Below are 26,084 nucleotides of genomic sequence, written 5' to 3'. Positions count from 1 at the left end.
GTATATATGTGTATATATGTGTATATATGTGTATATGTGTGTGTGTATATATATACATATGTATACATGTGTGTGTATATATGTGCATATATATATGTATGTGTATGTATATATGTATGTATGTGTGTATATATATGTGTATATATATGTATATGTATGTATGTATGTATGTATGTATGCATGCATGCATGTATGTATGTATGTATGTATGTATGTGTGCATATATGTGTATATATGTGTATATATGTGTATGTGTGTATGTGTGTATATATTTGTATATATATATACACACATGTGTATATATGTGTGTGTATATGTGTGTGTGTATATATGTATATGTATGTGTCTGAAAACTTAAATCACCCTTTCCTCAGCCTCTATCAACAACGTGAGGGTTGCACTACAGGCAGACCTTACCATTTATTTTTCAAAGGATGGCTAAGATTATTACTGTGAGTGTATCAGGTACTAACAGCAATTCACATTTTGCTGTTTATATCCAGTTCCTTCCAGAGGCTGTCAGCAGTCTGGGTGCTGTATTTTGCACCAGTTGGAATTTTTTGGATCATCTTCTAAGGCTGCTCCCCATGGAATGATTTTATTGCAATCCAGTCTGGACTTGATCAAGTGAGTGTGTTGGTGGCCGGGTCAGCTTTTCCCCCCCAGGAATGGTTGCAGTTGGCAATCCATCCTAAGCTCATAAACGGCCCTCCTGGATAACACCTGTTCATTCACAGATGCTGATGAATCCAGCAGCAACCCCAGTTTCCAGGGCTGATCTTTTAAGCAGCGTATAACCCCATCCAGAGCCAGGAAACCCACTGTCAGATCAGATTTAATCTCCGTTCCTGTTCGGAAATTCGAGCGCCTATGTGCCAAAACATGCTAAATGTCACACATTTTTTTTAAAATCCAAAATTATTAAACTTTTTTTTTAAAGTTCAATTGCTGGGTTTAAATGATGCATATGGGGGGCCTAATTTGAAGAGCAGGAAAACATAAATTTAACTACAGAGAGTATAACCGCCTTGACTAACAGCCAAGGGAAACAAAAGGTGAAAATCATGCAAATGGATTCAATCCAATCTGCCAACTTTTTATTTTATCAGAAGAAGAAGAGGAGGAGGAGGAGGAGGAGGAGGAGTTTGGATTTATATTCCCCCCTTTCTCGCCTGTTGAGAGACTCAAAGGGGCTTACAAACTCCTTTCCCTTCCCCCCCACAACAACAAACACCCTGTGAGGTGGGTGGGGCTGAGTGAGCTCCAAAGTACTGTGACTCAGCCAAGGTCACCCAGCTGGTGTGTGTTTGAGAGCACAAGCTAATCTGAATGCCCCAGGTAAGCCTCCACAGCTCAAGCGGCAGAGCGGGAATCAAACCCGGTTCCTCCAGATTAGAGTACACCTGCTCGTAACCACTACGCCACTGCTGCTCCTGGATTACACTTTAGTGTTCATCCCTTCATGCAATCTTCTAGAGAAGAGCCAGCGTGGTGTAGTGGTTAAGAGCAGATGCACTCTAATCTGGAGAACCGGGTTTGATTCCCTGCTCTTCCACTTGAGCTGTGGAGGCTCATCTGGTGAACCAGATTAACTTGTGCACTCTAACACATGCCAGCTGGGTGACCTTTGGATACTCACAGTTCTTTGGAGCTTTCTCAGCACCACCCACCATATAGGATGTTTGTTGTGGGGAGGGAGGGAAAGCCCCTTTGAGTCTCCTCACAGAAGAGAAAGAGGTGATATAAATCCAAAACTCTTTTCTTCTTCAAGAATCGAGCATCAGTATGCAACTGTATTGCTGCTTGTAGCTGTTGCTTTTAGCTATAGTTTTAAGCATTATTCACATGTCATTCATTTTATGGCAAGCCACTTTTAAATGTTGCTTTCAGAGCTGAGGGGCACATTTATAAATTGACACGACAACAGTGTCAAGGGTTACTGGCAACATTTAGAAAATTCAAATGTATCGTACTTGGGGAACATCCAAGTTTATCCTACTCGGGGAACCGATGATGACAAAGAAATGTCCCTGCCTTTGTTCTATCTCCAGAGAGTTGTATTCTACTCCTCTCCTCAGGTCATTTGTAGAACTAGTGGCTGCAGGTATTGCTGCCCTATGTTTCCTGTTTTGGGGAACTCCCAATGTAAATATTCTTCCTCTTGGGATGCTAATAATCAGTAACAGGGATGGTTAGTTTGTGTTCTGAAACCTGGCTAAGACGGTAGTGGGGATTCGACCGGGGAGGTCGTCCCTCAAACCTGGTTAGTTTGTGTTCTGAAACCTGGCTAAGACAGTAGTGGGGATTTGACCAGGGAGGTCGTCCCTCAAACCTGGTTAGTTTGTGTTCTGAAACCTGGCTAAGACGGTAGTGGGGATTTGACCGGGGAGGTCGTCCCTCAAACCTGGTTAGTTTGTGTTCTGAAACCAGGCTAAGACAGTAGTGGGGATTTGACCAGGGAGGTCGTCCCTCAAACCTGGTTAGTTTGTGTTCTGAAACCAGGCTAAGACGGTAGTGGGGATTCGACCGGGGAGGTTATCTTTCAAACCTGGTTAGTTTGTGTTCTGAAACCTGGCTAAGACGGTAGTGGGGATTCGACCGGAGAGGTCGTCCCTCAAACCTGGTTAGTTTGTGTTCTGAAACCTGGCTAAGACGGTAGTGGGGATTCGACCGGGGAGGTCGTCCCTCAAACCTGGTTAGTTTGTGTTCTGAAACCTGGCTAAGACGGTAGTGGGGATTCGACCAGGGAGGTCGTCCCTCAAACCTGGTTAGTTTGTGTTCTGAAACCTGGCTAAGACGGTAGTGGGGATTTGACCGGGGAGGTCGTCCCTCAAACCTGGTTAGTTTGTGTTCTGAAACCAGGCTAAGACAGTAGTGGGGATTTGACCAGGGAGGTCGTCCCTCAAACCTGGTTAGTTTGTGTTCTGAAACCAGGCTAAGACGGTAGTGGGGATTCGACCGGGGAGGTTATCTTTCAAACCTGGTTAGTTTGTGTTCTGAAACCTGGCTAAGACGGTAGTGGGGATTCGACCGGGGAGGTCGTCCCTCAAACCTGGTTAGTTTGTGTTCTGAAACCTGGCTAAGACGGTAGTGGGGATTCGACCGGGGAGGTCGTCCCTCAAACCTGGTTAGTTTGTGTTCTGAAACCTGGCTAAGGCGGTAGTGGGGATTCGACCGGGGAGGTCGTCCCTCAAACCTGGTTAGTTTGTGTTCTGAAACCTGGCTAAGACGGTAGTGGGGATTCGACCGGGGAGGTCGTCCCTCAAACCTGGTTAGTTTGTGTTCTGAAACCTGGCTAAGATGGTAGTGGGGATTTGACCGGGGAGGTCTTCTTTCAAACCTGGTTAGTTTGTGTTCTGAAACCTGGCTAAGACGGTAGTGGGGATTCGACCGGGGAGGTTATCTTTCAAACCTGGTTAGTTTGTGTTCTGAAACCTGGCTAAGACCGTAGTGGGGATTTGACCGGGGAGGTCTTCTTTCAAACCTGGTTAGTTTGTGTTCTGAAACCTGGCTAAGACCGTAGTGGGGATTCGACCGGGGAGGTCGTTCCTCAAACCTGGTTAGCTTGTGTTCTGAAACCTGGCTAAGACGGTAGTGGGGATTCGACCAAAGTACACATGCCAACAACACTGTAAGGTAGGTCATCACTATCTTCATATTACAGATATATTAGGGTGATAAGAGATTGACATACCCAAGGTCACGCAGTAAACTCATGACTGAAGGGGATTTGGACAGCACAGCTGTTATTCCATTATTCTGAATGCTGAATGTAGCTTCAGAAACATTGAGAAATTACATTATTGTTCATTTTTGCTGCATTTCTCATAAGCAGTGCTGGCAATGCAGATCATATAACCACGAATTGTCATGTTCTACATTTATTTCCCCCCCCACCCCCGAAGCTACCTGTTACAAACCAGTGCAGTTAAGAATTAGAATGAGATTTTGTGGGATAAAAAGAACTCAACATGTGCATTGTGAATTATCTCCAGTTATTACAGTGGGACACAAATTAATGCTTCTAAATCTACTTTGAGATTACAAATGTTCTAAATAAAAAAAAATCAGCTTACATTTATTAGGTAGATGTCAGAGCTATTATACAAGAAAGATTTAGACCAGTAACACAGCTGCCACCAAATAGGTCTTCTTTGATTATGTAAGAATTTTGTTCCCTTTCATATCACTTGAGGGGATGAAAGGGTCATTTGATACCTGAGCCACTGATTTACCCCTTTAATCATGTATTAGACAGAAATGGAGAAACAAAGTGATACTTAGATCTATGAACAGGAAATGCCATTGAATAAAGATGTTCCAAACTAGAATGTTACTTCAGCAGAATCTGTACAGTCATACTTTGCAGCGAGAAGATGATGGATTAGGTAGGATAACTTGCATGGCCCAGTACCCTGATATTGGGTTCTTTCGCTTTTTTTAAAAAGGGAGCTCACAATAAAAGCTTAAGGGCCAACAAGACAAACTGGCCAGTTACCCACTGCAACCTGTTCCCTGCTCTCGCCCCACTCTGGGTCGAAAAGCCGCACCAGAAATGCTTTCATTTTCCCTGGGGAAAGTGAGAAGCACGCACAGGGCAAGAGGAAGAACATCAGGACAAGAAATCTTGTCCCGATGCACCTTCTCTCTTGGTGCACCCCAAAGAGGAAACACATCGGGACAAGATTTTTTTGCCCCGGCAAGCCTTCTCTCTCGGCACGCCCAAGAGGAAGTCCGCCGGGACAAGATTTCTTGCCCTGATCTGCTCCTAGTCCCACAGTGTGCCCCAGCACTGGCGGGTAATCAGCCTTTTTTTTTTTTTAAGGAAGCTGACAATAAAAGCATAAAGGCCAACAAGACACACTGAGTGGTATCTTACCGCTCCGCTCCGCTAAGTATGGAGCCTGTTCTCCTCCCAAGATGCCTTTCTCCCAAACAGGGAGGAAGATGTAACCCAGTGAGGACAATCTTGAACCACATTTTCACCTAGTTTATGTCAGGAATGGCACCTAATGGATTGAGATGCATTCCTAACTCCATGCCGTGGCTACATAACATATAGACTGTGATTGTATCTGAGTGATTGAGATGCATTCCTGTCAATGTAATTGTGGTAATGGGACATTCTTTCCCTGATCTTCCTTTTATGGTTTCACATGCTTGGTAGATAACTAGGCTTGTCCCTGACACTTTCAGCTCCCATGGGAAGTGGGATGTTTCCGTTGCTCTGTGAGGGTGAGAGACCAGGTGGTTTTATCTCTATCCATTGCTGACCTTTGGGCCACTTAGGCTCTGATGTAACTCTTTCTCACATTGTTTGGGAAAATGGGAGGGGGGATTGTTTCTGGATAAAGGGGTTGCTAAAATCAGGTCTGGCAGAACTACCTTCTTGCAAGCTGGGTGTTTCGTTACCTTTCCAATAAATGCTGCTGATCAACAGTCCAGAGTTTGTTTATTGATTCAAGGACTGAGATCTAACAGTTTCCATGCAAACTGAAGGAGGGAGGTGTTCCATTATTTGCGAATTGAAAAGGTGCATGCAAATTGAAAAGGGGAATGCACGTCTCATACATCAGAACAAATGAGAGTGTAAGAGCAGCCCTGCCAAATCTGACTAGCGGTCCATCTACTAGTCTAGCACCTTGATAGATTTAGCATATGACAGCATCATATATTTAATCAGAAAGGGACACAGCACATAAGGAAAGAGCTTGGAAAAGGTTGTAGGGTTGCAAAACATGCAGAGAGAAGTTTGTCATGGTAGGATCTGAAAAAAAATCCCGATCTACTGTTACCAAGAAAATGAATCAGATTGACAATGTTGAAGATATTATATTGCACACCCTGGACCTACAAAATCTGGAACCTGCAGTGAAAATCAGGAAAGGTTCTTTCCGTCTCAGATCTTCCTGACTGTAGCCAAAAGCCACGACCCTGTAGCCACAACCCCTGTCCCCTGTAGCCATGACAATCCCCTGGTTTTGGCCTGCAAAAATTCTAGGTGAATGAGGAATACAAATGCAGGAGGACCTAGACCTGTGATATTCACAGTGATTTAGCACACTGAGGTGGTCAGAGTAACCCAAGGGTCAAGCCATTCATGCCATGTTGAATTGCACAGCTGGGTGACTAATGAAGATGACCACTTCATCACAGCCCTCCGGAAAGGACACTGACTCATCCGTTATGCTAGCAAGTGACACACCTGAGGAATTAAAAAGTAGCTCAGAGGTCGCTCGCAGAGTCAGTGGCCCTTTCCACACAAACCTTTAAAAACCTTTTGAAGCAGGAAATAAAACGCTTCTTCCACAGAGTTCGGCATTGTTTTCTTCCTCTTTGGTTCTGAAAACGTTTTATTTTCAGCCTCAGTGAATCTCCTTTACAAATGATTCTTTAGGCTGAAACGTTTTAAAAAACGGCTTCACGGCGGTGTGGTCTCTTTAACACATTTCCATGACTCTCTGCCGTCCCTGAATTTCCTCATTGGCAGTGAAGAAGGGAGGGGGAACTACTCCCAGGGCATGAACTGCCCGCACACACCCTCCCTGTCCCCAAGACGGCCTGCCTCCAAAATGCCCTGACACACACACACACACACCCCCGGCCCTGCCTCCCTACATGACTGCAACGGTGGCGCCGGGACAAGCCGCCCCGGATGTCCCCACTGCAGCTATGCGCCTGCTCTTTGGCGCCATTTTCTGAGCTCGCTCTCAGTTCCCCCCTGCTTGTTTATTTGATCATCTCTGTGAGTTTTTAAAATGTTTATTTGGGGGGGGGGGGATAATCTTTGAGGCAGCGATTATGTGCGGTGTGGAGAATGGCAGCATGAAGCGGTGCAGCTCTGAAGAACTAATTCATCAGCTATCTTTTGAAAAAGGGAAAAAACACGTACTGGCGACCTTGAATCATTTCATGAGGTTTTTTTCCAAACGTTTTGTGCGGAAAGGGCCATAGTTCAGTCCGACATTCTAGCCTTTCCCAGCCACACCCTTAACTGCTTTCTCCCTCAACCTCTTCCCAGAAATTAACAACAACAAACACTGTGCTTGAAACAAAGCAGTTTCAATAAGTAATGACTATTTCTGACTCATGCCGTTGGCACTCACATATGTTTTTGCTTGCTGATATAACCTAGTACGGATAATCCACTCTACAATATTCTTCCTCAATATGCCTCACCCCTGTGACTCTTGAGTAGCAGGTAATGTTGGAAGCCAATAGGCTGCATTTTATTATCTCCCCAAGGTCTCCATCCAGGATCTTTCTGGACTTCCACCTGGCAGGTGAGAAGAGCTACCAGTTGAGAGAGAAGATCAGTCAAACCCAAGAACTCAGTCAAGCACAAACCATTAAATTAATGAGCAAGAGGATAACAAACTGTTTTTAACGTTATTATCTTTTTAAAAAACCCTCCCAATTATTAGGCTGTTCTTCCTGAAGGTTCTGCTGTGTTGCTCTCCTAAATCAGGGGTCTTCAAACTATGGCCCTCCAGATGTTCATGGACTACAATTCCCATCAACCCCTGCCAGCATGGCCAAGTGGTAGGGCTCATGGGAATTGTAGTCTATGAACATCTGGAGGGCCATAGGTTGAAGACCCCTGTCCTAAATTATACGTCACAAATAGGTTCAAATATAGGGTAGTAGCTACCTGGTCTCCAGTGGTATGTTACTGTTCAAAACCCAGCTGTTATGGAGATGCACAGAGTCTTGGGTGCTACTTGGAGGAGGCGGAGCTGCTGGACTAGGCTGACTGCGAGTTGTCATTGATCTTCCCTGGAGAGAGTCGGCTGATGAAGTCGGCTTCCGGCTGCAGGTGCAGGCGTGGGGGGGCGGAGGGGGTGGTGGGAGCGGTCTGAATGTGAACTGGTTGCGAGGGCTGCCCGGCATTTCTAGGAGCAGAGAGAAATCAGGAGGAGAAATAGGTCTAGTTATTCTTTTAAGCAATGGGAGAAAAACAACAACAAAGCAGACTATCTTAACAGGATGGCAACCACTGGTTTGCTACCGAGTTCGCATCACTTGGTCTCTGAAATGTAACTGCAACTTAGGCGCAGATTTGAATCTATATGCAAAGTGTGATGAGGTTCTCTTCCCCTCGCCCTTCCTTCCTTCCTTCCTTTTGGAATAAACACAGATAAATCACAGGATGACACCAAACTGCAACTCAAGCACCACTTGATTTTATCAGCTGTAAATCCCATTTAGGAAAATACCTGTAAAAGGAACGGTAACGCGGCAAACAGAGACATCATTCATTTTAAATTGGACCACAAGATACCATCATCCAATTCTATCAAACTTGCTTTCAATATAAATGACTGCCATAACTAATCCATTGCATAAAATCAGGGTATAAAAATTCAGATATTGTGCTCAGGTAATTGTTAAAAAGTTCTAGCAAACATCCCCATGATTGAATCAATGACCAATAAAGAAGGCGGCATTTTTGTGACAGCAGGAAGGTGGTAATCAGGAATGAAACTTTAGTATGTTACAAGATTGTGAATAATGTTCTTGGAAATAAGCCAGAACTGTGAGCACATCTTGTTCCTCGTTCCCCTTTGTAAAAATGCCCTCCTGAACAGATTAGTGTGTCTTGGAAAATGCGGTACCTTTTTTTCGTGATAAGCAGTGCTAGTACCCGTAGATATAACCCTAACCCTAACCCTAACCCTATATATATATAATTTGAGAGAGCTGCCCCCTAAAAGGTACATGTACTCAGTAGTGGAGAAAATATAATTATAGTCTTGAGGAGAATACAAATCAGATGCTCAAAATGGACTTATTTTCCTCAAAAACAAGAGAAGGAAACTCAGATGTGTGGCTCAGAGATACTCTACAGAAAACTCCCCACCCCTGTGACTCCACAGCTTTGGCTTCCTCAAGATTTATCACCTTTTCGGAGTTTACACTTTCAGAGATGGAAGGTCAAACATGAAAGGGTGAAGCCCAAGGTGTTGTATGGAGAAACTGTTGCCAAGTTGTTTCTATATGGTTACACAGCTCTGTCCGGCAGAGGAACAGACGGGTATGTAACAACATCACACTAACTCAGGGGTGGGCAATTATTTTTTCCATGGGGCAGCATAAGAAACAGAAAATATTGTGGAGGGCCAGGCCAAAAGGCAGGGGGGCGAGGTGCTTTTGAAAGCCCCGCAGAAGCCGGCAGCCAAGGTAACCGGCTTCTGCGGGGCTTTCAAAGGTGCCTCGCTCCCCAGCACGGCAGGGGGGCCAGTCAGGGTCATCCGGCGGGCCGGATGTGGCCCCCGGGCCGTATAATGCCCAGGTCTGCACTAACTGGAATAGGTTAGGCTGCCACTGGGCCTAAGGAATATGTTTTTATTCACAAAGGAATGTTTTTATTTACTAACATGGCAGCATCCAGAAACCATAGGTTTGTTTCAATCCTATTAAAGTTAACCTATGCACAGTTAATTTTAAAGTTATAAATATAAGACTTCACCTTTGAAACAGGTCGTATTTACGGAGACACGACAAGTTTTTAGATCGCACATGGTTACCAATTGATAGGGGAGGTGCACTATTCTCCCTGAACCCCAAATCCAGCCATGTTATTTCACTGCTCTTTTAAATCAATGAAAGCTAAATCCAGTATACTCTGACAATATATATTTTTTAAGTTTCAATTTCTCAGCTACAAAATCTGGTCCGTGGGATGCCTTGTACTCAGTGGTGGGATCCAAAAATTTTAATAACAGGTTCCGATGGTGGTGGGATTCAAACAGTGGGGCTGCGGCACACACGCGCCTCCAGTCTCTATTGGGCAGGGAGGTTGCTTTAGTAACCCCTTCTCGGCACTCAGAAAAAATTAGTAACCACTTCTAGAGAAGTGGTGAGAATTGGTTGGATCCCACCTCTGCTTGTACTGTTTCCGTTGTATTGTTTTTAACAATGTACTTCAGGCCATTTATGGATGTGTGGTCTCCTCGGCAGTGAGCATTCATTCCCAGGATCTCCCCAGGATGCACACATTTTACCCTCTTCCAAACTTACCACACCTCAATTGAGAGAAACCCTGTGACTTTCAAAACCTGGAAAAGAACAACTCTTACCCCTCCTTTGCACAGAAAGGGAAAGGAAAAAAGTGTGCACTTTGCTTTCCATAGGCCTTATTCCTCTTCCCATCTTTCCCTGCCCACACAACAGCAGTTCCTCCTGCAAGGGTTAAGCAAGAAATGCGGGGGGGGAGGCAGTGGTGGGATCCAAAAATTTTAGTAACAGGTTCCCTCGCCAGCCCCCCCTTAGCAAAGGGGGCAGAGGCATACCTAGGCAAACCTGAGCCCTGGGTAAGGGCTAACCCTAACCCTAACCCTGGGTAAAACCGGAGTTGGATGCCCCCCCATGGGCAGCCACCCCACCACAACCCCCCAATTTTTTTTTGCACCAGGTCATTTCTAAATCATCATCACATAATAGAAAATGCCCCAAATCACAAATCTGAACACAGCAATGGTGAAACACACAAGTTCTTTGATAGAGACTGGTGAGATAAAAGGTACGAAAGGCTGAGAATCAATGATTTGCAGCACCTAAAAGGGATTAACCCAGTTCAGGGAGTTACATTATTAGTCGCAATTGCTACATGGGACCTTCTCGTTCAAAGGCAGTATGCCTCTCGGGGAGGCGAGGGCGTGGAGATGGAAAAGCGGACCCAATTAGTAACCCCCTCTCGGCACACACAAATAATTAGTAACCCACTCTCAGAAACTGATGAGAACCTGCTGGATCCCACCTCTGGGGGGAGGCACAAGGGTGGATCCACGTGGTTCAGGGGTGCTTTGCAGCAAGAAAAACCCACTGTGGAGCACCCCCCCCCAAAAAAAACCTATTACATTGCCTAAATAAGAGAAGAATTTAAAACACGTTCATGTGATTTTAAAATGGCATTACTGAAACAAAAACTCTCCCCCTCCAAAAAAGAAATCTCTGCCCACCAGCAACAACTGACTGCCAAACAGGGGGGGGGGGAGGAGGAAGTTCCCCAGGAAACAAACCCCTATCACCACAGGCACCATGGACTAATTCACCTGCACATTAATATACACCTTCCAGCAATGTTCATCTCCTGCTGATCCACAGCGATCCGGTCAAACTCTACACGAATAAATTCATGTATGCAAGTTAGTAACAAAAAACAGCAGCATTCAGGAACCTGTACAGGACTGTTTCTTTTGCCCAGGTTTTTGAGAAAACCTTAAAATGCCATCCTTGAATATCACCTGGAGCTTCAGTTAGAATTTATTAGCATATTTAAAACTGTTGAGCTTGCATTTAGCAAGGATTAGGAGTAGCTTTTTCCCCCATGCACAAAGGAGATGGCCTGCTTGAAGAACAAACACTGCCTTCCCTGTTACACAGATATACCACTAAGTGGTCACTTGCTCTGTATCCTGTGGCTGATCAATGAATACACTTACAGTAAGCCTGATTTTGAATTCATTTGTGTTCCCAACAGGATTAAAACACAGTCATATTCATCTCCTGTGTACCAGAGAATGCATCTCTCAATGAGTTCCTTAGGGCCTGTAACACTGAGCTATTCCGCCGGGCTTTTGGGGAGGCCAGCCGCTGATGCCCCCCCTCCCCCCTTTTTCCTAACAGCTGGGGCCCTGCTGTACCCCTCTTAGAGGAGTTTTAGCTGTTAGACGCCATCGGTTGTTTGAAATGTTATATTATGATTTGAACACTGTGTTTTAATGTGCGCCAGTACTAAATGTACGGTGTTTGTTTATGTATTTATCTGTTGTTGTTTGCTTGTTGTGAACCGCCCTGAGCCCTCCAGGGGAGGGCAGTATATAAGTTTAATAATAAATAAATAAATAAATAAATAAATGAATGAATGAATGAATGAATGAATGAATGAATGAATGAATGAATGAAAATCTGTATAATGCATGCACACATTCACACTTTTTAAATTTTTATTTATACACCGCCTCCCCCAAGGGGCTCAGGGTGGTAAACAACAAGTCGTTACAACATAATAAATAATTAAAACAATCAACCCTTCCCACAGATTAAGAACTTGACCGAGATCTCTCTGAACTACTGAACAAACATGAACCGATGAAAGTGATACATTGAAACAGAGTATTGGTTCAGCTTGGTCAACATTGTCCACTAACAGCTATATGTATAAAATAATGATCAAAGCAGCACATGCAACAATAGCTTTAGGCTGGAAAGAAAAGAAAAAATGGACAATCCAGAAATGGTTGGAATATATCTGGAAACAAGTGACACTGGACATTTTCGATATAATAACAAAAAATAAACTGTGGCAAGATAAACAGAGTGAAGATATGGCCAATATATGTGGACTGGATGAAAGAAGCAGGAGTCAATGAGGAGATATGGGAGACGAGATTACAAAGAAGGAACTTACTGTTGTTTGTTTGATAAAACTATGAAGAAAATACAGGGGGGAGGGGGGGAAAGGGGAAAATGTATTGTTTGAAAACGAATGAAGAAAAGTATTAATATAAAATGGAATATTAAAATGATACAATTAAAAAATTTAAAAAAAACAAAAAAATATCGTCCACTAACAGTGCAATCGGGGGGGGGGGCAAAAGGGATATAGAGATGGAATGACCCTGGGGCCAGTGTCATTGCCAGCTCTTGTGACACAAGTGGTATTTACACCGGAGCAAGGAGCACTTAACGCCAGTGGTTGGGACCCTTGAAGCTCTGTGTCACCTGGGAGCCGTCGCAGCTGCAACATTGGCATTTCTCCACCGCAGGAGCCTGTAACAACACCAATGGAAGCATTCCCATCTTTAGCAACTTTAGTCAGCTTCTTCAGGCTTTCCAGCTCAGGAATGCCCCTTTTTGCTGGTGTCAAATTACACCAGCAAAAAAAGGCAGGCATAGTCCATTGGGCTAGATAGGGTCCTTTTGGCATGGCAGGTAACTTTAGTTTTTATTTTGCCTTGTCGTGTCGCTGGGAACCTGAGTGGAGACTGTGCACTTCTGCCATCCCCATCCGCCAATAATAAATATCACTGGCAACGGATTACTGCTTGACTGGTAATAGCTCTCCATGGTCTCAAGTGTAGGTCTTTCACATCACCTATGACCGACCGGCTCCACCTGAAAGCCATGGACTCTCCTCATGCACCTGATGAAATGGTTGAATTGCTAAGGTTTTCTTCTCCCACTGGACACAGTGTGTAACTGTAGAGCAGGGGTCCCCAAACTACGGCCCGGGGGCCAAATGTGGCCCCCTGAAGGCATTTATCCGGCCCACCAGGCATGGCGGTGATGGCTCCATTCAATGCAGTGGGGGCTCGAGGGAGAGGAGGAACCGGCTCCAACGGCTGTTGATTGCAGTTACATGATGGCACCCCCAAATCATGAATTTTCTGACCCAGAGTTGGAAACCTTACATGTGGCAACGCCTGCTCCGCCCTTCCCTCTCAGCTACTCCATGGGTTGCCTCTCCAGGCTTCTCTTGGTTCCTCACTCCCCATTGGGCATCAGCCAGGCTAGCTGCAATCGATGCAGCTGGCTGCTAGGAGGAAAAGAACCCAGGAAGATACCTGATCCTGGGTTAGATGGAGATGTTTCATTGGGAAAGTTCTGCTTTTTTTTTTTTTACAGGGGAAGGTATTCCACAGCCTCCCCAACAATATTTGGAGCCCACCCTGTACTTGACATACTTTGGTCACTGATTAGTCTCAAAAATAGACGCATGACAGAAAGGCTGGAAAGGTGAAATCAAACATTTTACAATCATTTGTGCATAGGAATTTGTTCATAGTTTTTTTTAGTCCGGCCCTCCAACAGTCTGAGGGACAGTGAACTGGCCCCCTGTTTAAAAAGTTTGGGGACCCCTGCTGTAGAGGATGAGTTACCTACTCTCCTTAAACGTGGGTTTGGATTTTGAACTTTCACACGACTCAGAGAAAAAGACAGTTTCTTTAAAAACAAGTTCTTAAAGTTTATTGAACTCAGCCTCATTCAACAAACTACAGTCAATTGGCATGCTATGCATACCATTAATTGAATAAGAGCAAACAGAGACAAAATCACGGAACCTACTAAAATCAAAATATAAAACTTTTCCATAATTGCTTAGCAGGCAAAAGGAGAAATCAAACAGTTCTCATAATTCAAAAGACAGCCTCCAGCCAGCGTGAGGTAGCATTGTGTATATAGAGCAGTTAAGAGCGGGGAGAAGGAAGGAGAAAAGGGTAGCTCCATTACAATATTGAAAAGCAGATATAGGGGAATTGCATGTCAGGTGATCTTAGTGGACCAATCACAAATTGGTGCTAATTAACTAAAGTAGGTGATGTAAATCTTCATTCTTATCAGGTGTTGTGGCTGAAAGTTTATTGAAGTTCCAACCGTTAGCAAAACTTTGTGCAGCTGGGCCAAGACCTTTAATTGACCGTTACTCGGTACCAGGATGGAAAAGCTGGTGGGAAGCCAAAGATAGGCAATTATTTTCAAGAACTATTTCTTGGACACACAACAGAGGGGCCATGGCAGTGATATTAAACTGTTACAAAGTTCACATCAAATGGTTACACTTAAAGGCTACATACAAAATGGCTACGGTTAAGCTAATACAGACACTTTCTCTAAGGTAACAGACTTCCCTCTGTGATACACCTCTGAAGATGTCAGCCACAGAGGCAGGCAAAACGTTAGGAACAAGATCTACCAGACCACGGCCACACAGCCTGGAAAACCCACCCAAACCAGTTGTCTTCTTCTTTTTAACTACCAAAAAATGTTCCTGCTATCTTTTTAGAATGTCAATACTATACCTAGTGAATGGGAAGCTTTTGAATTTCTTATCCCGACTACTTCAATTTTAAAATGCTCATTTCATCCCCCCCCCTCCATTTATGGCGCAAATCCAAGCCACAGTTCTGTCTTTTTCTGGATAGTTTCCAACGCTTCACGTCAAATTTCAACTGGAAAATGAACATACTAACATTATTTCTGCATAAATAAATTTCCACTATTCATTTTCTCTCTGTGTCTCATATGAAAGATATTGCATGTACAAATACTGAATTCTGTCACATAAAAACTACTTAAAAGAAGCAAATAAATCTGCAATTCTAGTAACAACAGCGGACAAACAATTCATGGTGACAGCATTCAGAAAAGGGCAAATATACATGCAGCTACCCTTAGTAATTATCTTGACTAGGGAAAACAATGTGCACTGCGGTTTTCCCTGTGAGTTTTCCTTTCAACAGCTCCTTGGGATGAATTGCAAATCATGTTGTCGATACTTATATTTATTTATATTTATTCATATATCAGATTTAATATACCACCCCATCCCCAAAGAGCTCTGGGCGGTGTACAACCAATAACACCATCACATTAAATCATGATCGCTAAAACAACATTTTCAGTTAAATGCAATTGACAATCAACAATCAGCTTCAACCTCCATCTTAAAATCAGATGATGACATAAACAATGGACTCATTGGGCGGTCGGCATAATATGGGCTTGTCCAAGATGGGGTGCAGCGGACGGCTACATTTTTTGGTCAAAGGGGACCCCTCCTCCCATTTTTTTCTTCCCCCCCTGCTGTACTAGGGTTTGGGGGGTTTTTTTACTTGCATTTTGGGAACAGGAAATACACCCTATTTGTATGTGATCATACAGCATCATACACACGCTGTGGCAAATGCCATTTTATGAATAGAAACTGGTTGTCATTGGGTTGTCATCTGTACCCTTGCTGAAGCTGACAACTAAGTTACCATGATGTCATGGAATCTTCACAGACACTCTAATTGCCCGAGGTGAAGGTGTCAATAACAAAAGGTTGTTACATAGCACAGATTTTCTGTGTGGGAAGTGAGATATTAGTTTAGACAGGAGAAAGTGTCACACCAATCACATGAGGCTTATTTTGAGCAATGAGAATGTCTTACATTAATCTGTCTTTCATTACAGCTTCTGGATAATGCCACATATTTTACAGGGAAGTATTTGACAGTAAAAGGTTTTTTTAAAAAAATTCCAGTTGCTTGCTATCTATAGTTATTATTTACAAGAAAAAAATGCTGTACTTCAGAAACAGACTTTAAAAAATGAATGGTGTAATCGTATAATATTCATTTTTGAATGGGTTCTAAAAAATTTGTTAAATAGTAATGATTAGCAATGAATTGAATATTGGCAATTAATTCAGAGTCAAGACATACTTTTGGAAACTCCAAGTCACATTTTTTTCATTTTTTTAAAAACTTTGGTGAACATGATAAGGTCTAGTCATTAGCAGGAACGTACAGTTAAGGATGAACTCATCCAAAGACGAAGGTCAAAGAAGAACGTGAAATCCTTAGAAGGTGCTGTCATGTCACGGAATCATCTCAAATGCTCAAATTGTTCAAGATGAAAGAGTTAGTAACAGTTCAATAGATGGTTGAAATGGCTGGATCACAAAGAGACGATGCCAACAAGCAACTTGAATGTCCTTCTGCACTAATGAACACCCTTTGCCCTAAAGCAGCAATGGAATCGCGGCACATAACAGTTACATTTCATATGTCCAGCTGGTGCACCCATATCAGAACAGCCTGCCATGAACTCATTAAGTGATTGAGCCCAGCTGCTCCCTTTCAGCCTCAGATCCATTTGCACTAGGGGGATAAGTTTCAGATAGGCTGAAAAGTAGCACAGAAAGTCGTGGAACACAGCAGTTGTTGTCCCTATCTATAAAAAAAAGGGAGTAACAATGAACCGCGGAATTATAGACCCATTAGTCTTCTGAACGTCATAAGCAAATTGTATGCAAGACATCTAACAGAAAAGTTTGAACAATGGCTAAGGGACGAAGACACGATCGCTCTAGAGCAGGCAGGTTTTAGGGAAGGTAGATCAACAGATGAACATACGTTAACACTACAACATCTAATTGAAAAATATACAACTGGCAAGGTAACATCATTATATATTGCCTTTATTGATCTTAAATCTGCCTTTGACTCAATTTCTAGGGGAAAACTATGGCAGAAACTAGAAGAGACTAACATAGATTGTACTCCCTAATCCGTCTTCTATATGAACAATCTGCCTTGAGAGTTTGTTGCAACACACATGGATACCTTACTGACCAAATATGGACCTACAGAGGAGTCAGACAGGGGTGTATATTATCTCCAGCTTTATTTAATTTCTATATAAATGGTATAATAGCACATATGAAAACTGTAGACTCATCATCCCTCAAATTAAATACACATCGATCCCTCCCGATTCTATTATAATGCGAAGGATGATGCTGTTCTAGTATCGAGAACTCCAGTTGGGATGCTGGAGGGCATTAGCTGCATTCTCAACTTATTGTGAAAAAAAGAAGAACTGACAATTAAAATAAATAAACACAAAAGTGATGGCATGTGGAAAGCACCTCCCAAAAGATCTTGGTCAATAAACGGAAACAGACTAGAACAAGTTGACCAAATTTAAGTATTTAGGTGTCGTGGGTTCAAGATTCAGGGAGCCAATGTGTTACTCACTGTAATATGAGCCGACTGAGCCGGTAGAAAAGACCAATATATGCAGTGCTGAAGTTCTTCCATACTTACTAAAGAGGGGGTTTCTATGTACCAGCAGCACTTTAAAAATTTCATACCAAGCTAAAATATTGACACAACTTCTATCATGGTGTCTTATTTGGGGATTGCACAATCGTAGTATGATACAGCTAGAAAGGCTACAATCCAAATTTCTTTAAGAGCAATCCTTTCCAGCTCCTCCAGGAGTCCCAAATACATTTATTAGGCCTGAAACAGGAGTAATGAGCCTGAAGGATAAGATAATAATAACAACGCATATAAATGGATAAAAGTTACACACTGGGATTCAAAATGGTCTCTGGCCCTTTCTAGCAAAAGATCCTTATAAACCTAGGGTGGGCTCAAGAGATGGAGAAGTGCCTTAATAAAATGTGGCCTTCCATATAACAGCCATATGATCAAAAAATTGGGATCATTTTAAAAGTGAACTTACCCAAAGAATCAAAGATGTATCACGACAGTCTGATCTGGCAAGATATTCAGATTTTCCTCTATGCTATACACAGAAATATATCACTGCCCCTGCTCCTTATTTAACTTATCTGGATAACAAAGATCTAAGGAGAGCTTTTACTCTTGCAAGAAGTGCACATTTGCCTTCTGCTGTCTTAGAAGGGAAATACCAAAAGATACCTTATGCTGCAAGGTTATGTTCTTGCTCTCTGAAGTCTGTAGAAACTATAGAGCATATGTTATTAAAGTGTCCCCTTTATGAGGAGGCAAGGAAAAAAATGCCTGCCACATCTACTACACAAAATGACATATTGTTCTGATAAAGTTTGTTGTGAAAAACTATTACAAGATAAGAAGGAGAATATTACTAAATGGGTAGCAAAATTCTGTCTATTCATTATGAAAAAGAAAAAAATGATCTGAATATGGTATCCCCCTTAGATATTTTTATTTTGTTTAGTATTCTTATGCTGTTTGGTGTGTTTACAAAGTATAATGCTATATAGATGGATAGTGCTGGAATACAGGAGAGAGATCTGCATTCTTGTTTTGTTGTAGATATTTTGGAGTTTTGTAATATATCTGGTCATTGACTGTAAATAAAGTCTTCTTCTTCATGTGGGTCGCCTGATCCCTAACACAGCCCCCCCATTTTTGGTCAAAGGGGACCCCTCCTCCCATTTTTTTTCTCCCCTGCTGTACTAGGGTTTGGTTTTTTTACTTGGGTTTTTTTTACTTGTTTACTCCCAAGTCATCCAAAAATTTAAAACATGTGGGATAAAACCACATAATTAAAAGACATAAAAAGGCATAAAAGTTAGGCTGGGAATTCCTGGATATTAGAGGCAGTACCTGTGGAGGGTGGGGAGCTCTATTTTGATGTGATGTCAAGAGCTTTGACTACTCCTAGATTCTGTGGTATAACATTAAATTCCCCCTCCAGGGCAGAATGATCTTCTTAGTGTGAAAATCAGTTGAAATTCACAGGAGAACTTCAGACCAGGATTCTGGCAACCCTATCAAGGTTATACTTTTGCCCTTAATGAGCAGTCTGTCCTCCCAACCTTATTCTACCATCCTCCAAACAGAAATAAGGTCCTGGTTGTTGTGGGTTTTCCGGACTGTGTGGCCATGGTCTGGTAGATCTTGTTCCTAACCTTTTGCCTGCATCTGTGGCTGGCCTCTTCAGAGGTATATCACAGAGAGAAGTGTGTTACAGACTGCAGGCATGAAAGAGCTAGAAAAAGGGATGTGTTACTGGCAACCAAAATCAAGTTTATTCATACCATAGGATTCCCTATTGCATGTATTAGGTGAAACATTAGGAACAAGACCTACCAGACCATGGCTACACAGCCCGGAAAACCCACAACAACCAGTTGAATCCGGCCATGAAAGCCTTCGACAATACAGAAATAAGATCTGTTTACTGCTGCCACTGGGGTGAGTAGAAACCTGTGACCTTTCATTCTTCTGCTAACCACAAACCCTCCCTTGACATTCATCGATTGACAGCAGGTGACTCTCTGGCTATCTGGCTCCCATGAATTCTAGATTTAATGCCAAGCCTTGGGAATCAATCTCGTTTTAGAAATTTAGATCCAAGCAGTAGAATTTTACCTATGTTCTTTTGGCATCTTAGCATGTGTGGGCCAAATTAGATTTCTGCGTGGGTACAGAATGACCACAATAATGCCAAATGAAAAAAAAAGGGAAAGAAAACTTCACAGAATTAAAACCATTCATTACAGAAAGGAGACAAAACATACTGAGCAAAATTGTGCAATAACTGCTGAGCAAAATAAAAGAAGGCAAAAGTAGTGGTTACTGGAAATTGAAATTGTTGTTTGCTGTAACTTGGCTCCCTCATCAACCCAAGGAGAGACTGCAACCAAGAAATCAAAAGGAGATTGATACTAGGAAGGGCAGGCATGAAAGAGCTAGAAAAAGGGATGTGTTACTGGCAACCAAAATCAAGTTTATTCATGCCACAGGATTCCCCATTGCATGTATGGGTGTGAAAGCTGAAGAAATCTGACAGAGGTCGTTTCCCCACTTACCACTTGACCACCTTTTGCTGCGCGCTACTCTCAGCGCGCGTCATTTCTGGCGCACTCCCGGGCTTCCCCACGACCCTGAGGTCTGCGCGGGGTCATCAAAAGGAGCTGTTTTGAGGAGCGCCAGGAATGACGCACGCTGAGGGGGTGCGAGAGCGGCAGCGTCGGGGCGGCTGCATTGTCGCCGCCCCTGTAGTGGGGAGTGCCAGGGGACCCCGTGCTACTTGGCGAGAGTAGCGCGCAGCAGATGGCAAGTGGGAAAACGACCAGAAAGAAAGTAGATTCCTTTGAAATGTGGTGCTAGAAGGGAGTGTTACAGATATTACGGATCACTAAAAAAACCCCCAAAAAACAAATAAGTGAGATCTACATCAAATCAAGTCTGAACTGTCCCTATAAGCTAAAATGACGAAACTGAGATCGTCATACTTCGGTCACATAATGGGAAGACAAAATTCTCTGGAAAAGACAATAATGCTAGGAAAGATTGGAGGCAGCAGGAAAAGAGGAAGCTCTAACATGAGATGGATTGACTCTGTAAAGGAAGCCATAGCTCTCAGTTTGCAAGATCTGAGCAAAGCTGTTAATGACAGAATTTTCTGGAGGACACTGAGTCCTAGAGTCACCATAAGTTGGAAGCAAATTGATGGCACTTAGCACACACAAAGTAGATCGAGGGATAAATGTATGCCTTACCTATTTATATAGGCTACTTAAGAGACAAAATTTTGAAGTCCAGGTTCAGTGCATCTTTTTGACACGGTACTCCCTAGTTCAGTGATGGCGAACCTTTTCAAGACCGAGTGCCCAAATTGCAACCCAACACCCACTTATTTATCCCAAAGTGCCAACGCGGCAATTTGACCTGAATTTGACTTTGAGTAGGGGCCAGCCTGCTGTAGCCTCCAGCAAGTCCCATATGCGCTGCTCTGCACCTCTCCAGCATCTCTGCCCACCCACACTCCCCACCCTGGGTAGCAGCCACCTGGAGCACAGGCACCAGGCCCGCCAGCCGAGTCCTCCCTGCTCGCTCAGGTGCACACACATCAAGTCCAGGGGACCAGGCCAGCCTAGATATCCCCCCCCACATGACAAACTGTACGCACATGCCCACAGAGAGGGCTCTGAGTGCCACCTCTGGCACCCGTGCCATAGGTTCGCCACCACTGCTCTAGTTCCAGTTCTTGAACTCACCTTTCCATTATGTTTGGCCTTTGCGGAAATCTCTCCTCAGAAAATCAATTCCTCACATTCCATCCAAAAAAGTATTTTCTCCTTTAAAAATCTTCAGACCTCGCTGTCTACCTCACGGCCATTAAGTAAGCAAAGTTACTCAACTTCTCCAAGATTTCAGCTTGGTGCCGCGGGAATGAATGCCAAAACTTAAGTCTCAGGTTCAAAACCTGTCAACCCTACATAGGCAGATTCTGCACGGGCCACTACAGCGCTGAGGTGCGAGGGCCCCATAGTGGCCGCAGCCTGTGGAGGCACTTCCATTTTGTTTCCCCACACTTACTTTTTCTCCCCTGGTGGAGCTCTGCAGGGGCAGGGAGGCATGCCCAGGTTGCCCTCTGACCCCTGGCATTTGCACAACGCCGGCAGGAAAATAAGAACATAAGAAGAACTAGCCTGCTGGATCAGACCAGAGTCCATCTAGTCCAGCATTCAGCTACTCGCGGTGGCCCACCAGGTGCCTTTGGGAGCTCATATGCAGGATGTGAAAGCAATGGCCGTCTGCTGCTGCTGCTGCTCCTGAGCACTTGGTCTGCTAAGGCATTTGCAATCTCAGATCAAGGAGGATCAAGATTGGTAGCCATAGATCGACTTCTCCTCCATAAATCTGTCCAAGCCCTTTTGAAAGCTATCCAGGTTAGTGGCCATCACCACTTCCCGTGGCAGCATATTGCAAACACCAATCACGCGCTGCGTGAAGAAGTGTTTCCTTTTATTAGAATAGAATAGAATCTTTATTGGCCAAGTGTGATTGGACACACAAGGAATTTGTCTCCGGTGCATATGCTCTCAGTGTACATAAAAGAAAATACATTTGTCAAGAATCATAAGGTACAGCACTTAATGATTGTCATATAGGTCTAGTAAGCAATCAGGAAACAATCAATAGTAATAAAACATAAAATGTAAAATCATAAAAATAAAATGAAATGTCAGCACAGGCTTATAGTCATACAGTCATAATTGGGAGGAGATGGGTAATAGGAATGATGAAAAAGTAGTGCAATAATTATATGACAAATATATATAATAAATAGTTTGAAGCATTATCGAGGGAATTATTTGTTTAACAAGAGTGATGGCATTAGGGAAAAAAAACATTTCTTATGTTCTGGACTGTTCTTGGTGTGCAGTGCTCTGAAGCTGGCGTTTAGAGGGTAAGAGTTGGAAACAGTTTATGTCCAGAAGATGCGAGGGGTCAGTAAATATTTTCACAGCCCTTTTTTTTGACCTCGTGCAGTATACAGGTCCAACTTCAATGGAAGGCAGGTAATAGCAGCAATTGCTTTTTCTGCAGTTCTGATTATTCTCACAAGAGTCTGTAGTCGATCTTGTTGGGTTGCAGAACCAAACCCACACAGTTATATAGAGGTGCAGATGACAGACTCAATGATTCTCCTATTGTAGAACTGTATCAGCAGCAGCTCACCTTGGGCAGTTTGAGCTTCCTGAAGTTGGCAGAAAGAACATTCTTTTGTTGTCTTCTTTTAATGACATTTTTTTGATATTAGATTGTCCATTTTGTAGGTCATGAAGATATGATGGATTTCCGTAGAAATTTAAAAGGTCTCTACTGTTGATGATACTGTGTTACCTCTAGTATTGTGGAGAGGAGGAGGTAGGATGGGAGGGTTTTCTCCTGAAATCTACCACCATTTCTCACGGTTTTAAGTGTGTTCAGTTCTGGTAGGTGTTCCGAAGTGGCACCACGAGGCCGAAGTTGTTCCAACCTCCCGTCTGTATCTGCGGTTTCATCGTTGTCTCGAATGAGAGACCAATCACTTGTTGTATCATCTGCAAATTTCAGTATTTTAACCAGATGGATCATTTGAGATACAGTCATTGGTATACTAAGAGAAGTGGAAGTGTTGAAAGTACACACAGCCTTGGGGGGGCCTTTCTTGTGCCTGGCCTTTCATTTACAGGTGTACTGATGTACTCTTTTTTCTAAGCTTCACCTGCTGTTTCCTTTATCTGTTAGGAAGCTTGGTAGATCCACTTCTTACAAAATATGCTCTTCAGGTACTGCTAGCTGATTTAGGCCTTGGTTAAGAAGAATGTCCGGTCTGAAGTAGTATTGAATGCTGAACTAAAGTCAGCAAAGAGGGACTCCTTGCATAGGTCTTTGGCGTTTCAGAATGCTGTAGGGATATAGTGCAAAGCCATATTAACAGCATCATCTGTCGATCTATTTTGCTTTCGGTATGCAAATTGGGCAAAGGGGTCCCAACAGTGGATCGTGATGGTTTCAAATGGTATTACATCACGGTAGCCTTTCGGGAAAAGTTTTCATAACTACAGATGTTAAGAGCAACTGGTCACCTGTAATTAGATTAAAGTTCATGATGGAAGGCTTCTTGCACTGGAGACCCGATAGTGGAGCGGCGTTTGAAGCTATAGGAAAGAGAACCATAGCACATCTTTCTGGTAGGTACATTAAAGATTTGGGTGAAGATAGAGGGGGCCAGTTCGTATGCCACAGACTTTGTAGGCAAGAAGGTGTTGCCTCTTATCTGGGCCTGGTGCTTTTCCATAGGTCTTCTGTCTGTGAAATAGATCTTGCACTAATCCTTTTTGAGATCATAGGGGTTGTAAACCGTCAATGAAATGGAGTCTTCAGTTATAGGAAGTTCAGCTATTGCTTGGTGCATCTTGAGATAGAGGTTGTGGAGAAAGGTGACTGTAGATTGTTTTCAAACCTACAGTAGAACATCACGTTCAGATTAGATCTTCGCCACCGCCGATTGCTGTTCCTTCCAGCTTCTGGGGAGATTGGTTTACTGTAACCGGTGATATTTCTTTTGAGGATTTTCCATTGATGCTTTGCTGTTCCGCTTTAGGTGAAAACTGATTTTGCTTTCAGAGTAGTTTCTTTTGCTCTTGATCTCCTTTGTTAATTACATTTCTGGCCTGATTGTACAGCATTCTATCACACCCTTTCTGTAGGCCTCTTCTTTGGAGCAGCGTGAAGCTTCTTAAGTTAGCTGTGAACCAAAGGCGCTTTGTTATTTATATATCACATAGAGTTCTTGGTTGGTATACAAAGATCTTCACAGAAGCTTACATATGATGTTACAGTATCTGTGAGTTGATCCAAATCTGCAGAGGTGTCTTTAAAATATTCCGCAGTAGTCTGTACAGTCAAGGCAAAGCCTGCAGCTTCACTCTTGCCTCTTCTTCAGTCCAAGTTCTCACTTTCGGTTTAGTTTATTGGTTTTGTAGGGCTTCGTCTTTGTTTTGTAAAAGCGGGTACAAGGTGAATCATGCAATGATATTAGTCCTAATTCTTCCCCCCAGCATTTTCAATGCCTCCTGGTCTTAATAATATTGTGGGAGAAAGAAAAAAAAAATTTCTCTCTGTCAACATTTTCTACCCCATGCATAATTTTATAGACTTCAATCATATCCCCCCTCAGACGTCTCCTCTCCAAACTAAAGAGTCCCAAACGCTGCAGCCTCTCCTCATAGGGAAGGTGCTCCAGTCCCTCAATCATCCTCATTGCTCCAAAATCCTTGCTCAATGAAAACAGTGTTTCTGGCCCGGGGGGTGGGGGAAAGCACAGCGCTGCCTCATTGTGGTGGCAGCCATGCGAACAGCGCCCCAGGGATGGCGTTTTTACCATTCCCAGGGCACTGTTTTTGGCCGTGCAGAATCTACCTCGGAGAGGTTGTATGTCATGATTCTCTGTAGGAATCTGAATGTCCTTCTCAGATTTCAGAAGATACTTTGTTCTGAGTTCCAAATTTTGCAAAAACAAACACACAAACAAAAACCTGCAGAATGGGGATTAACAGGGGACTGATTTTGTAAATCTTCCTTCCAAAAGAATTTTGCCACTTGGTCAACGTTTTAGCCTTTGAGAATCAAACAGTAATATTTTTGCTGATGTGTTTTATTGCTAATGCTTTAGTTTATCAAATGTCTACCCAATCCAAGGTTGTGCGCATTGTTTTTCTGGATGAATAGACAATCAAACAACCTGTGGTTCCTAGGAAGTCAGATGCTAGCACAATAAAATAACAAAATCAGGGTAAATCAGAGTTTAACCCAATCAAATCATAAAACCAGAGTATATCAGAGACTGCTATGATTGAGTAGCAAAACCAGGGTAAATCTGAGATTGGCAAAATCAAATAACAAAACCAGTATAAGTCAAATTGCATAAATCCAATTCCAACTTGTTTTTTTTTTTTGGGTCTATCTACTCCCCTTTTTAAATTAAAGAAACATTTGGCTACTGCATGCATTTGGCTGGGAAGTAAAAATGAGCCCTTTCACACATAGCTTCTGCACCATCTTTTGCCCCTTCAGTTTCAGAAACATTTTATTTCCAGCCTGACAACGCTTCTTCAGAAACCCCTTTTTATAACAATTCTTTTGTTTGAAATGTTTTCAAGTCATCTTCTCTTGCTGTGGGACCATTTTTATCTTTCCCACAGTTGTTTTCTTGCCTCTGTGCCCCAGCTACACTTCCCCTTTGGCACCATTTTTTCCTGTCCCTGAGCTAATCTTTTCCCTTTGCCTCTTTATTTTCCATCATTTTGGGCTGTTTTTCTCTAACATTTTCTCTTACATGAAGGTAAATTTACCCACAAGTAAACCTGTGATTACATAACATAATTATTGTCTACCTGCAGGTCCTCTTATGTGGGAGTAAATTTACTCAAGAGTAAACCTACAATTACTACAGAGAATCTACCACTCTATGAAGTATTGTTTCTACAAACAACTCCCCACCCCCACCCCCGGAGA

At 43.0% G+C, this 26,084-nt stretch overlaps 1 protein-coding gene across 1 annotated transcript in view; it reads right to left on the bottom strand.

The window, feature by feature from the left end:
• The window catches only part of TENM1 (teneurin transmembrane protein 1), a 652,843-nt gene that overhangs the window by 331,018 nt on the left and 295,741 nt on the right, over positions 1-26,084 (bottom strand). The window contains exon 4 of the mRNA XM_048514741.1: positions 7,652-7,892. Within this exon, the coding sequence (XP_048370698.1) occupies positions 7,652-7,892 (241 nt within the window). The remainder of the gene's footprint in view (positions 1-7,651; positions 7,893-26,084) is intronic.

The sequence above is a fragment of the Sphaerodactylus townsendi genome, linkage group LG13 (assembly GCF_021028975.2).
Source record: "Sphaerodactylus townsendi isolate TG3544 linkage group LG13, MPM_Stown_v2.3, whole genome shotgun sequence".
NCBI classification, from domain to species: domain Eukaryota; kingdom Metazoa; phylum Chordata; class Lepidosauria; order Squamata; family Sphaerodactylidae; genus Sphaerodactylus; species Sphaerodactylus townsendi.
Note: the sequence above shows the minus strand (reverse complement) of the source record. Positions and strands in the feature narration are given on the sequence as shown.